The sequence below is a fragment of the Gorilla gorilla genome, chromosome 10 (genome assembly GCF_029281585.2).
Source record: "Gorilla gorilla gorilla isolate KB3781 chromosome 10, NHGRI_mGorGor1-v2.1_pri, whole genome shotgun sequence".
Taxonomy (NCBI): Eukaryota; Metazoa; Chordata; class Mammalia; order Primates; family Hominidae; genus Gorilla; species Gorilla gorilla.
Genome location: NC_073234.2, coordinates 115,766,143 through 115,780,479, shown reverse-complemented (window position 1 = coordinate 115,780,479; position 14,337 = coordinate 115,766,143). Strand labels below are relative to the sequence as shown.

At 42.8% G+C, this 14,337-nt stretch overlaps 1 protein-coding gene across 2 annotated transcripts in view; it reads right to left on the bottom strand.

Annotated features, from left to right (window-relative positions):
- SLC17A8 (solute carrier family 17 member 8) overlaps window positions 1-7,947 on the bottom strand; it is a 65,873-nt gene extending 57,926 nt beyond the window's left edge. The window contains exon 1 of one of the 2 annotated variants that reach the window (XM_004053739.4): window positions 7,165-7,947. In XM_004053739.4, coding sequence (XP_004053787.2) covers window positions 7,165-7,265 — 101 coding nt within the window. In that variant the 5' untranslated portion in view covers window positions 7,266-7,947. The remainder of the gene's footprint in view (window positions 1-7,164) is intronic. The other variant, XM_055358755.2, reaches the window with a different exon arrangement.
- Window positions 7,948-14,337: the final 6,390 nt, after the last annotated feature.

Here is a 14,337-nt window from a genome sequence, read left to right as displayed (position 1 = left end):
TTGCACATTATCACATGCCACTTGGAAGAGGCACAAAACAGACGATAGGCAGGCTGACTTGGCCAGTTGATGTCAGCTAGCTTCCGTCCTCAGCCACCCAGTGCTAGAGCAGTGCACTTATGAACAGAGTAACCATGGCAGCAGGGATGGAGGCTATGTCGGGGCTCCCACTCACCAGGACTGAGCTAGCTCCTGCTGTGGTCAGCAACAAGACTAATGCTGAGCCCCTGAGATGGCACAATTCCTGAGGAGACAAACCAGTCTCTTGGTCACAAGTTGTTTGTAACAGACCCCTTCCATCCTGGAAAGGGTAGCAATTCATCCTGACTGGGGTTGAAATATTCCATGTATGAGTTTGCCTATTCAGACTACAAGTCTCAGCCAACATCACTATCTGAGGATTCAGTGTCTGATTTCTCAACATGGGATCTCACATCACATTTTCTCAGACCAAAACACCCAATTTATGGCGAAGATGGCATAGCAGTGGGCACATGACAATGGGATGCACAAGCCCCACCATATACCACACCATCCAGAAGCTGACAGCCTGCCAGAGCTGAAGAAGCTTTTTTTTTTTTTTTTTTTTTTTTTTTTTTTTTTTTTTTTGAGATGGAGTCTTGCTCTATCACCCAGGCTGGAGTGCAGTGGCTCTATCTCAGCTCACTGCAACCTCTTCCCCCTTGGGTTTAATCAAGCAATTCTCCTGCCTCAGCCTCCTGAGTAGCTGGGATTACAGGTGCCCACCACCACGCCTGGCAATTTTTTGTATTTTTAGTAGAAAATATATGTTTCACCATGTTGACCAGGCTGGTCTCCAACTCCTGACCTCAAATGATCCATCTGCGTTGGCCTCCCAAAGTGCTGGGATTACAGATGTGAGCCATGGCACCCGGCCTCTGAAGAAGCTTCTTAAAGATGCAGCTGCGACATCAGCTTGGAGATGAAACCCTGGGAGGGTAAGGTGCTATCTTCCAGGATGCAGTATATTCCATAAACCAACAGTTATGCACCTGTAACCACAGCATTTTGGGAGGCTGAGGTGGATGGATCATTTGAAGTCAGGTGTTTGAAACCAGCCTGACCAACATACCGAAACCCCATCTCTACTAAAAATACAAAATTAGCCGGGCATGATGGAGGGTGCCTGTAATCCCACTATTCGGGAGGCTGAGGCAGGAGAATTGCTTGAACCCAGGAGGCAGAGGTTGCAGTGAGCTGAGATCAAGCCACTGCATCCAGCCTGGGCGACACAGTGGGACTCCATCCCAAACAAACAAACAAAAAACCCAACAGTTATGATATGGTGCTGTGTGCCCAGTGGGCAGAACACACAGGCCAAAGAAACAAGGCATGAGAGAAGGAGTGGTCCCACTCGCCATCATTCCCAGTAACCCACCTGAGGAATATCTCATCTCTTTAACTTAGGCTCTGAGGAGCTAGAAATCCTTATTCACAAGGAAGAATTCTTCCATTTAGGAACACAATGGAAATCCCAGTCAACATATGGTTACGACTGCTGCTCAGTCACTTTGGGGTCCTCGTGCCAAGACCAGAAGACATGGTAAGAAGTCACTACAGTGGTAAGGGTCATGGATCCTAATCTTCAGGAGGAATCAGGACTGTCGCTTCATCATGGGAGCAGGAAGAAATATGTTTGGCACCCAGATGATCTGCTGGGACATCTCCTGATACTGCCTTGGCTAGTTTTTAACTGTCAGTGGGCAAATACAGCAACCATGACCTGGTGAGGTTATGTTAACCAGGGATTTAGACCTCTCAGGGATGAAGATCTGGGGCAACCCATCAGACAAGCAAACAGAAGTGAGGGAAATCAAAAAGGGGTGGAGAGGAGGGACCAGTCATCACAGTGGGGCCTGGAGTCTGTCTTAATAACTCTTCTTTGGAAGGCTCCTCGGGAATTACAACCATAGAGTCTTGGAGAAGCTGTACCTGGATGGAGTGAACTTCATGTGAGAAGCAAGTTGATCTGAGCGGTGCAGTGGGTGGGCTGTCATAGACACCATAGCACACTCCCCAGTTCCCCTTGATGGGCAAGCACACTTCTACTTCCAGAGCTGCTAGCAGGTCACGGTTGCTGTATTTTCCCATTTGCAGTTAAAACTAGGCAGGGTGCGGTGGCTCGTGCCTGTAATTCTAGCACTTTGGGAGGCCAAGGCAGGAAGATCTCCTGAGCCCAGGAGTTTAAGACCAGCCTAATCAACATGGTGAGACCCCCATCTCTATTATTTTAAAAATTAAAATAAAAAAATAAATAAAACTAGTCCAGGCAGTATCAGGAGATGTCCGAGTGGACCACCTTGGTGCCAAACACATTTCTTCCTGCTCCCATGATGAGGTGACAGTTCTGGTTCCTCCTGAGGATCAGGACCCATGACCCTTGCCACCATGGTGACTCCTTGCCTGGGCTTCTAGTCCTGGCATGAGGAACCCTGGAGAACTTCCCACTGCTCAGTGGCCTCCAGATAAACCCCTCACCCACCCCCATCAGCCCAGAGCTGATGACTGACTGAGGCAGAGATATAAAAGGCTGCCCCACTTGCCCTGAAGGAAGGACTCAGCACATCGCTTATGCTCCAGAGCCTTCCCCTTTGGATCTGGCCACTGGGCATTGTGAGCATGCATCCTTGCTTGGCTCTTTCTCCTTTCTGTTTTTTTTTTTTTTTTTGGTTTTTTTGGAGATGGAGTCTCCCTCTGTCGTCCAGGCTGGAGTGCAGTGGTGTGATCTCGGCTCACTGCAACCTCTGCCTCCCGGATTCAAGCAATTCTCCTGCCTCAGCCTCCTGAGTAGCTACGACTATAGGCACATGCTGCTATGCCTGGCTCATTTTTTGTCTTTTAGTAGAGACGGGTTTCACCATGTTGCCCAGGCTGGTCTCAAACTCCTGAGCTCAGGCAATCTGCCTGCCTCGGACTCCCAAAATGCTAGGATTATAGGCGTGAGCCACCACACCCAGCCTCTCCTTTCCCTTCTTGTTTCACTCCCTCCCAGTTTTTTCAGGAAGAGCTCATTAAATCACATTCTAGGCTCACCCAAATCCCTGTCTCAGGCTGTGCTTTTTAGGGAACCTACCTAAGACAGAGGTGAAGTAAGGCAGGAAAGAGGGACAGAGAAGAGGGCAGGAGGAGGAGGGCAGGTGAGCTTCATGTTTAAATAGAATGGCCAGGAAAGTGGGGATCTTTGAGCACATACTTGAAGAAAGCGAGGGAATGAGCCATCAGGCTATCTGGGAGGAAAGCATTTAAGCAAAAGAAACAGGGCGAAAGCCGGGACAGGAGTGAATCTGGGGAGTTCTAATAAGAGCCGGGAGGCCCGTGAATCCAGAGTAGAGTGAGGCAGGAAAATGTCACAGATGAACTCAGAGAGCCTTCCAAAAGTCCTAGATCACAGAGGACCTTGAAGGCCATTGAAAGGGCACTGGCTTTAACTCTGAGTGAGGTAGTTTTGAGCAGGGGTGAGATGTGATCTGACTTGGTTTCCTAGAGTCACCCCATTGCAGCCAAGTTGCCTGAGGTCATGCAGGCAGGGAAGTAAAGGATGTTGCAGCAGTTGGAACCCAGGATCACCTGATCTCAAAACAAGCTTTAACACACTCACCTTTGTTGATGGAGCAGGAAGTGCATATCTGGCACACCCCTGAATGCTGAGGACAGACACGATGCAGAGACTAGTTTCATTTAAAGGGAAGATAGACATACTTGTAAGGAGACCAGACTCCCCTTAAGCCTCCCTTGGAGAAAGCCTTCAATAAAGATACAACTGATTAGGAGAATAGCCCACACTTGCCAGCAGATCCAGAAGTTGCTGGCTACATTGCAGTCCAAGTAGACCTCCCTAAACCTAAATAAGCGGCCCAATATCAAGACAGTGAGTGGGAAGAGGAAAGACACTTGATTACAGGGGTAACATAATGTAGTGATTAAGAATGATGGGCATAGAACATCTGGTTTGAAACCTAGCTCTTCCATTTACAAGCTGTGTGACCTTGGCAAGCTACTTAACCTCTCTGTGCCTCAGTTTTCTCATCTATAAAATTGTTGCCAGATGCTGTGGCTCATGCCTGTAATCCTAGCACTTTGGGAGGCCAAGGAGGCAGTATGGCTTGAGGCCAGGAGTTTGAGGCTGCAGTGAGCTATGATCACATCACTGCACTCCAGCCTAGGCAACAGAGTGAGACCCTATCCCAAAAAAAAGAAAAGTTGTAATTATAGTAATCCCCTCTTCATGGGGATTTTAATAGAATTAAATGAGTTTACAGTGTCTGAAAGATACTGTTTTGTTTGTCACTGTTATGTTTTTTAGACATGAACAATTAAAGGACACATAAATTGTAATTTAAATTGAACAAATCTGCATGTCACTTTCTGGACATTAATTTCCAACTTTAATGCTTTCTATGTCATCTATATAATTCAATACTAAACTATAAATGAGTGCATCTTCTTTCTTCCTGCACTTCTAAAACATTATTTTACCTTTAGCTGATTAATTGCTCGGCTGCTTCTTATCAATGACTGTTTTCCAGGAAGGCTAATCATGCCCGACTGTAATCAACCCTGTGTGCGAACTCTCAAATGCTTCCCTGTGCAATTGCCACTCCCCTGACTGTGAGGAACACTGTGATTAAAAAGCATCTCAAGAATTCCATTTAGATGATGACCTCAGCCTCAAACATTATTAGACAGCTGTGATTTACATTGCCTTCTAAGTTACAATGTAGGGGCTTCTAGCTTCCAAAAGCTCCTACACAACAGAAAACAGTTCTTTGTGATTTTTTTTACATGGGATTCTGTCAACTGGTTTTACGTGAAAAGCAATGAAATGAGAGGGAAATGCCCAGTATGTGCCAGGCTCTGGGCAGGGTCATTTACATACAATTACCTTATACACCTGTGGTTAATGCCAAACACGTGGCAGAGCTGGTCTTGATAATTCCTCACTAGAACTGAGGATCAACTTGGATCACCGCTCAAGCAATGTCTGTTTTCGCTTCTTCTGCCAATAATTTCTCTCTATAGATCACTGAAAAAAGGGATTTGACCTTGGCTTTATTTTTTCTAAAGCCATTCTACAATTAGGACAACCATGACAATATCTAGCATTTGTTTAGTGTATTCTCTGTCCCTAGCACTGTGCTAGCTGTTTTTCTATTGTTCTGAGGAAACTATTCAAACAGTCGTAGACACATAGCCCAATTTCTGGTTGAGGTCACACAATTTGGAAAATCGCCAATTTTGTTATATCCCTAAACAAATCAATTTTGTAAACAAAAAGATCTCCATATAGCTCCTCCAATCAAACATAGCAAAACCGGCTCTTCGATCAATAATTCCTATTGAAAAAAGCAATCAAATTTCACAAAAAGCAATTAAGGTTGAAAAGAAAATTCCTAAGTATTTTTTATATCAAATATTTTATAAATGAAGGCAGAGTTTGCTGTTTATAATGGTGACTATGGCCCAACGTCATAGGTTTTTAAATTTATTTATTTTTTTATTTTTTGAGACAGAGTCTGACTCTGTCACCCTAGCTAGAGTGCAGAGACGCAATCTTGGCTCGCTGCAACCTTGAATGTCTGGGCTCAAGCAATACTCCCACTTCTTGGGAAGCTGAGATGACAGGCATGCGCCATCATGCTGGCTAATTTTTTGTATTTCTGTAGAGACATGGTCTCTCTATGTTCCCCAGGCTAGTCTCGAACTTCTGGCCTCAAGCGATGCTCCCACTTCCGCCTCCCAAAGTGCTGGGATTACAGGCGTGAGCCACTGCACCCGGCCTATGGTTTTTATTCTTGACTTTGCCAGATTCCTTTGTCATTACTTGAATAAGCCAATTAAGCTATTGTGCTTATTATGCAAAAATTATTTTTGCGTTTCTAATCAAATGAACGCCATCACAATAAGATGTTACCTGGGGAGTGCTCAACGGAAGGATAAAACACTCTGAAAAAAATGTTATTGTAATTTTTTCTATATTTGGCTGGTTTATGCTGCTGTCACTGAGCTAGGTTTTCATCTAGACATGCTAATTCAGTGTAGGTCTGATTGAAGCTTTTTTGTTTTTAATTACTAAAATAATAAGGTGTCCAACTCTTTTTTCTTATTAGGAAAGTTTATTAACAGTGATACAATGGAAAATTTAACACTGACAGGAGCATATGTGTTTTAAAACACAAGAAATGGGATGAATCTCAGATTGCCTGGAAATAGTCATTTAAATGAAAAAGTTTTTAAATTTAAGAGATAATAGAAAAGTTAAAAGGACACACCAGATGGCATTTTCACTCACCAGGATTAGAAATAATCATCCAAACAAATAAAAAGTGTATCAAAGGTATTTTTCACATTTATTTATATCAGAGAGATAAAGCAGTCATTTTACCTTGCACATAAGGACCACTTATGAAATCATTTATATAATTTGAGAAGGCATTTATTATGTCTATAAAAATTCATAAATTAAACTGTCACATTAATTAAATCATTTATGGCAAACTCTCTTTCCATTAATATATTTTACTTTAAAAAATATTTACTTTTTGGTTTGGACTAAAATCTCATTCAATTTAATGATAGTACTTAACATTTTCCCACTGCAATTATGTGAGATTTTCTGCTTCAAAGACATTTTTTAAGTTACCTCCTTCAAACTAATGTGTAACTATCCTTCTCTTTGCAAACTATACAATCAGGAACCACTTTATGTATTTTATTAAATAAGCTAAAAATTGCAAATATTTAATTTTCATTTATAGTGGATTCAGGGAAAAACATAAAAATTATTTCAGTTCAAGGCATATTTGTCATTACTAATGAGTTAACATAAAATATTATCTCCCTAAATATTTTCTAATTAAATGCCAAACATACCATATGCAATATCATCATCTCCAGAAAGTGCTAATCCAGCTATATAAACAGAATACTTGTCTTGATCTTTTCCTAATACAACCCGATACTTTTCATGCATCTGTTTTTCCTCCAGGCATAGACTACTGGAGCTAGAAGGGGCTCCAGAAGGATCTAATCTGACCCATCCTCTCCTCATTAAAATGTGATTTTAAAAACGTGATACCAAGTCTCTCACACATTGGCAATACGAAGCTACTCAGAAAGGAACTAAAGTTCGCATTCAAACTTTACCTTTGTAAAATTCCCAAAGAATCTCCCACGGCGTTCTTCACTCCTTCCTTCCCAGGTTTCAGAATTTTTTCCTTGAAGGTATCAAATGCTTTAAAAGGCATTTTGAATGAGGGGCACCTCTGAGCCGTTAACAGTCAGTCTCAAAAACTGTCATCCTTCCTCATTTCCAGTGTGAGAACCACCTTGTTTCCCTTGGTGAACACCTGGAAGTCAGTTCTCATGGAGGGAACTACTCAAAATCAAAAAGGAGATGAAACCCAGCTAGGATCTTCCAAGATAAGACAACTCCCTCCTCTCTCTGCTCCCCACCCCTCCAAAAAAGAGTCCAAGGGGTGTCTGGCTGGGAATTCAGTCCCTTGCAAAAGCTGCACGCTCTGCAGCAGCCTGCGGCCGCTGTCTCAGGCAGCCACTCTCAGACTGAGCGCAGCCTCTCTCCCTTCCTGGGCTGCAGCTGGGGACGCTAACATGAGCTCCGGACCACCAGGAGTCCTGAGACCAGCAGCAGCATCCGTGGCCTAGCTCCAGCCCCTCCAGCCAGCCGCGTCCCCCTCCTGCCCCACCCCAGCTCGCCTGCCGCTCTCACCAAGTGAGCCTTTCCAAGGTGATGCTATAGTAACCGGCACAATACCTGCCCCTCAGCCGCCTGGGCTTATGAATGGGCTCTCAGCCAGAGGAGGCACCCAGAGAGAAGTTTATGAAACATTTACAGCCCTCTGCTTTTCTGAGGTCTGGCCTTGCAGCCAGGCTTACAGCCACCACTCCATGCCTTTTATTCCCCTCATGAGAGTCATGAAGCCGTTTTTCTGCCAGCCACTAGCATGGATGTGGTCCCACGAGGAACTTGCATTTGAGTAGCCCAAATGCAAAACCCAGGCCACATACATCCAGGAGGACATTTATTTGCTCCTAATCAACAGAGCAGGCTCTCTCAAAGTATGATACGTAGATGCCATTTGGGACCATCTAACTGAAGATTTCTGAGCCGGAAGATATCTAGAACCTGCTTAGAACTCTCCACTGACTCCTCATTGTCCTCAGGATAAATAAAATTATTTTTGTTTTTTCCCCTTTTCTCCCTCTAGATGGACTTTTTTTTTTTTTTTTTTACTTTAAGTTCCAGGATACATGTGCAGAACATGCAGGTTTGTTACATAGGTATACATGTGCCATGGTGGTTTGCTGCACCCATCAACCCATCATCTAGGTTTTAAGCCCCACATGCATTAGGTATTTGTCCTAATGCTCTCCCTCTCCTTGCCCCCCAACCCCCGACCAGCTCCGGTGTGTGATGTTCCCCTCTCTGTATCCATGTATTCTAATCATTCTACTACAAAGACACATCCACACGTATGTTTATTGCAGCACTATTTACAATACAATTCTTTATCATGGCACCCAAGGCCTTTCCCTGGGACCCTAAGTCTTTCTTCGTGTCACTCTGCTTTCCACATCCTCATTTCACTGAACTCAGCAAGCTCCCTATCGCCTCTGGGCTTTACTCAAGCTATGCCCTCTGCCTGGGTAACTCTCTGCACCCCTTCAACTGGGTAACTTCTAGGGGTTCTAAGGTCATGCTAAGATATCAATCCTCTAGAAAACTGCATGGGCAAGGTGAGATGTCCCTCCTCTGTGCCTCCAAATCACCTGTCCTCTGCCCTAGCAGAGCCTGGCAGGGAGTGGGCCTTACCTAAATACTTGTTGAACTGGGGCTGAAACGCTGCAAGTTGTGGCCACATTTATGGGCAGCAGGATGACGCCTCTGTAAATGCTGCTGCGGCGGAAAAAAAAACTCTTCATCTTTGAGGCTCCTGTGTTCCAATCCTCCAGTCTGCATGCGACTGACAAATCATAGGCTACAGGCTCTCAGGCTCCCCAGGAGTCATTTCCACAAGACCAGTCAATATCCTCTGCAAGCCACTGTCCAAATTATCCAAAATTTGAATTAAGTTCAACTAAGTCCGTGCTGAATCCTTGGTAGGCTAAATATTGCTAATATCTTTTGAGTTCTTTCTAGGGTCCCGGCTCTGTGTTAAGCACTCTTTAAGTATCACCACAATCTTCTCAGCAAGACTCTGTGGTAAATAACTTCTTATTTTCCCCAATTTTACTGGCAGGAAACTCAGACAAAAAGAGGTTAAACTTGCCTGAGATCATACAGCTAGTAAGTAGCAGAGCCAGGTTTCAGATCCAAACAGCCTGGCTCCAACCTTTTCTCTCTCTCTTTCTCTCTCTCTCTCTCTTGCTCTCTCTCTGTCTCCCCCTCCCTCCCTCCCTCCCTCTTTCTCCCCACACACACTTTACTGAGACATATTTTGCATTTCAAATAATTCACCCATTTCAAGTGGACAATTTAGATTCTTATAAATTTACCAAGTTGTGTAACCATCACCAGAAAGCAGTTTTAGAATATTTCCACCCCAACTAGATCCTTCATTTTCACTGTTAATCCTCATCTCCTATCCCATATCCTGCAACCACTAATCTACTTTCTATCTCTATAGATTTGCCTTTTCTGGACATTTCATGTAAATAGAATCATACAATCTATGGTTGCTTGTGTCTGGCTTCTTCCACTCACTATAATGATTCTGAGGTCTGTCCATGTCATAGCATGTATCAGTAGTTTGTTCCTTTTCTCTTTTTTGTTGAGTAATCCTTCGTTGTAAGGATATAACACATTTTTGTATCTCCATTGACCTGTTGATGGACATTTAGGATAGTTTCTAAAAGGACATTTGTTTCTAAAAGGACAATTTCTGGTCACCAACCTTCCCATCATAACCCCTCAAGACTGAGAACAGGGAGGCCCCAGGAATACACATGTCTAATCATTCCACCGAGTATTTGCCTGCCCTCAAAAAGCTCACTTATTCATTAAAGCAAATACAATCACAATAAAACGTGATAGACATACTCTCTTACCGAAAGCATCCACTGGTGGAGCTTCTAACCCATTCCTCCAGCCCAACATATCCTTATGTTCCTTATCTCTTAGAGCACATAATGGAAGAAATACTAGGCAAAAACCACATCCATCTCTCCTGAGGGTCAATGACTTCTGAGAGCACTAACCATTCCTGCAGAATGTATTGCTCAGGAAGCATACCTAGATCTGCAGTTTCTTGTGGTGATTTAGATGTTTGATAATAATAATAACTAAGATTTATAGAGAATTATCTAGATGCCAGACTTTAAGCACTTAACATGCACTAACACATTTAATTCCCCACAATGACCCTGAGGTAGGAAGTGTCATTATACCATCCACAGATGAGGAGACTGAGGCACAAAGAGGTGAAGTAAACTTGTTCGAATTCACACATCTAGGAAACTGAGCAGAGACAGGATATGGACCCAGAAAGTCTGACATCAGAGCTTGTGCTCTTACCTTCTACAGTAGAACTGTTGATAATAGGGACTAGAAAATATAAACCAAGACTATACAGAAGTGAGACTCATTTCATTCATTTATTCATTTCTTCCTTTTCTTGAGGACCTACCTGGTAGCAGGCCCTTCTTAGGCACTGGTGATATAGGTTGAACTGTGATATTCCCGTTGAAGAAAGAAACCAACCAGAAAATGATGAGTCCATTACAATGCAGTAAGTCCCACAAGAGAGGGCCGGGGGAGCACAAACAAGGACACCTACCTGAGCCTGCAGATGGGAGTGGGAGAGGGCTTCCTAGATGAGGGGAGGATAGTATAAACCTTCAGGGAGGAGAAAGACTGAGGCAAACAAAAGGAAAAAACGGGGGAACAAAGACATGCATTGAGACAGCATGGCATTTGGGGAACCTTGTGTAGTGTTAGAGAGTCAGGTAGGAATGCCCATGCAGTAGAAAACACGATGGGAACGATGATCTTGAACACTATGCAGTTCAGTTGTTGCAGAAGAGCACTGAAACATGTGCTTCCCTGGTCACAACAGCAAAGACATGGAATCAACCTGTGTGCCCATCAGTGATAGACTGGATAAAGAAAATGTGGTACATATACACTATGGAATACTATGCAGCCATAAAAAGAGCCACATCATGTTCTTTGCAGGGACTGGATGGAGAAGGAGGCCATTATCTTTAGCAAACTAACACAGGAACAGAAAACCAAATACCGCATGTTCTCACTTACAAGTGGGAGCTAAACCATGAGAACACATAGACACAAAGAGAAGAACAACACACACTGGGGCCTATCAGAGGCTGGAGGGTGGGAGGAGGGAGAGGATCAGGAAAAATAACTAATGGATACTAGGCTTAATATCTGGGTGATGAAATAATCTGTACAACCAACCCCCCATGGCACAGTAACACACCTGCACGTGTACCCCTGAAGTTAAAAGTTAAAAAAATTAAAGGAAAAAAGCAATGACAATAATTCAACAAATAAGGATCTCAATAAAGACAAAACTTTAAAAAAAAAAAAAAACCATGTGCTCCCCATCTCAAAATCTCAAATATAGCAAAGATAGGAAATTATGTGCAGTGTGGAATTCTCTGTGGGGGTGTGAAACAAAAGCCTGGGTCTGTGCTGGGGATATATAGACTGTAGATACAGTAGAAAAAAAAACAGCCATTGATATATATTTAATGACTTCCCATTGTCCTGTACTAAAAATGCCTCTTCCCTTAGGGAAAATAATAGTAACTAAGGCATCTTTAGGGGTGCTTTCCCAGATCATAGCAATTCTTCATTCTCAGAGAACTTCCAGGGTCCCCTGCCCCCTCCCTCTCATAGTGACAGGTCTCCAAAAGTCCTGTAGTTAACTATAATGTTTCTCATCCCCCTGAGCACTGTTGAATGGACTGGGGTAGACACCTGCACCGAGCTGAACCAGTCAGATGTGAGATTCTCCTACTCATTTGTTTATTTAATTTATTTATTTATTTGAGACAGAGTCTCACTCTGTCACCAAGGCTGGAGTACAGTGGCACGATCTTGGCTCACTCACTGCAACCTCCGCCTCCTGGGTTCAGGCAATTCTCCCACCTCAGCCTCCTGAGTAGCTGGGATTACAGGTGTGTGCCCTCACGCCCAGCTAATTTTTTTTTTTTTTAGTAGAAACAGGATTTCGCCATGTTGGCCAGGCTGGTCTTGAACTCCTGACCTCAAGTGATCTGCCCGGCTCAGCCTCCTGAAGTTGGGATTACAGGCGTGAGCCACTGCACCCGACCCTCCTAGTAAGTTAAATTTGGAATTACAAGACTGATAGTTAATCTTGCAGGACTCTGGAATTATAACTATAAGGTGGTTACATTAACTTTGTGGTGTAGAGATGCAGAGAACACTGGTCTTGGAAAAGAGTGAGAAATAAGACAATGAAACTATAACAGGGCGAGGGTATGGGGTGAGGATATTTCTCATGGCCTTCCAGGCCTCATCTGCCTAGACTCAGTTGTCCTTTTACCCTTGGGTTTCACAAAATACTCACATCCTCATAATAAATTGCCCAAGATAGTTTCTGCTCCTTACAAATAAAGAGTCTTGACTATTGCGATGATTTAAAACCCAAACCCTGTAACGCCAAGCATTTCTCTAGCTAACACCAGATTGGTGAGCCTGACTGCCCAGTTTGGTGATATGGAGGACTCCAGTCTGCAGCAACAAAACAAGGAGAGCTCATAGGCTGGTCGTGAGCCGGGTTGTTCTAATCTGCCACCTAGACCAAAAAAAAAAAAAAAAAAAGGAAACCAGCAAATCCCGAACAAGCAACTCAAATAGTTACTACAGAAAATTATTTCATCAAATCCAACCAAAGTGTTAGATGGAGAATTTTAACCAGGTAACCAGGATCAGAGGTAATGACCAAGTGATTCACCCTTTCCATAAGAGACTTCATAAGGAAACAAAAGTAATGAAGAGAACTGGTCATCTTGGAGTTCTCCTAAATTCCTAAATTCTGTGGCAGCTTTTCCAGCCAACCCTATTCCTTATCCCAACTCCATACTCCTCCTTCTCACCCCCATAACATCCTGAGACAAACATAAAAATTTCTTTTATGCAAGACTTCTCTCAATCCTTTAAAATTTGTATATTGTTAGCTATCAGTAGTATTAACCTATATATATACATATATATATATCTCAGTTTCTTTCATTGAACTCCCATATTTGACATTAATTCTTCTATTGATAGTCAAGCTTATATACAAAGCATTTTCAAATATCTCATTTGATTCTCACTATAAACTTATGAAACAAATAAGCAGATAAAGAAATAAAGATGCAAATTTTGCCCAAGGCAACCTGGCCAGCAGAATTCAGAGAGCTGGGACTAGGTCCTAAAGATCATTTCCTGAACTTGTACCACCATGGTACATGGTACACTGTGATCATATAATCTTACTCTGAGTAGTAAAGAGTGTCTTTAGTGTAACTCAGGAAAGATATACTCAGAATCTTTGAGCTTTTAGAAACATTATTGAGCACCTAACTATAGGTATGCTTGTCCTAGCTACCATGGAAATTTTTAGAATAAAGTATGAGTGGGACACAGTGGTGTGTACCTGTAGTCCCAGCTGCTACTCAGGAGGCTGAGAGGGGAAGATCTCTTGAGCCCAGGAGTTCAAGCACAGTCTGGGCAACATAGCAAGACCTCATCTCTAAAATAATAAAATAGGCTGCTGGTTTCTAGGGTTACATATTATCTATCTTTCATTAAAATGTTCCACTGGAAATTAGGGCAAATTGACAGCAGAGTGAAGAGAAATTAGTATCAAACACTGATATACTGGCCTCTGGATTAAGATTGCCACCATCCACCCCATTCTAGGTAAGACTCCCCTTCTAAGGGAAGGCTAGTGGGAACCTTTATCCCATTCTATTGTAATTGCTTCCGTATCATCTTTCTGACTTGAGTTTCATGATCACATTTTATTCTCACACAGTAGAATAAAAAAGTGTATATGACAAAGTAGAATGGCCAAATTGATATTATCCCCATTTTACATGTGAGCAAACTGAGGCTCACTCAATAACTTGTCCAAAATTACATAGTTATTGGTGGAGCTGAGATTTAAACCCACCTGATTACAAATGTCACTTTATTTTTACATGCTGCTTCCAGTCCATAATAAAACACTGTTAGTCCCATTAATTTCAGCTCACTGTAAGTCAGGTACTCAGTTAATTTGTAGTTCAATTAATTTGACTCTAGTTTCCTAAATTACAGGATTT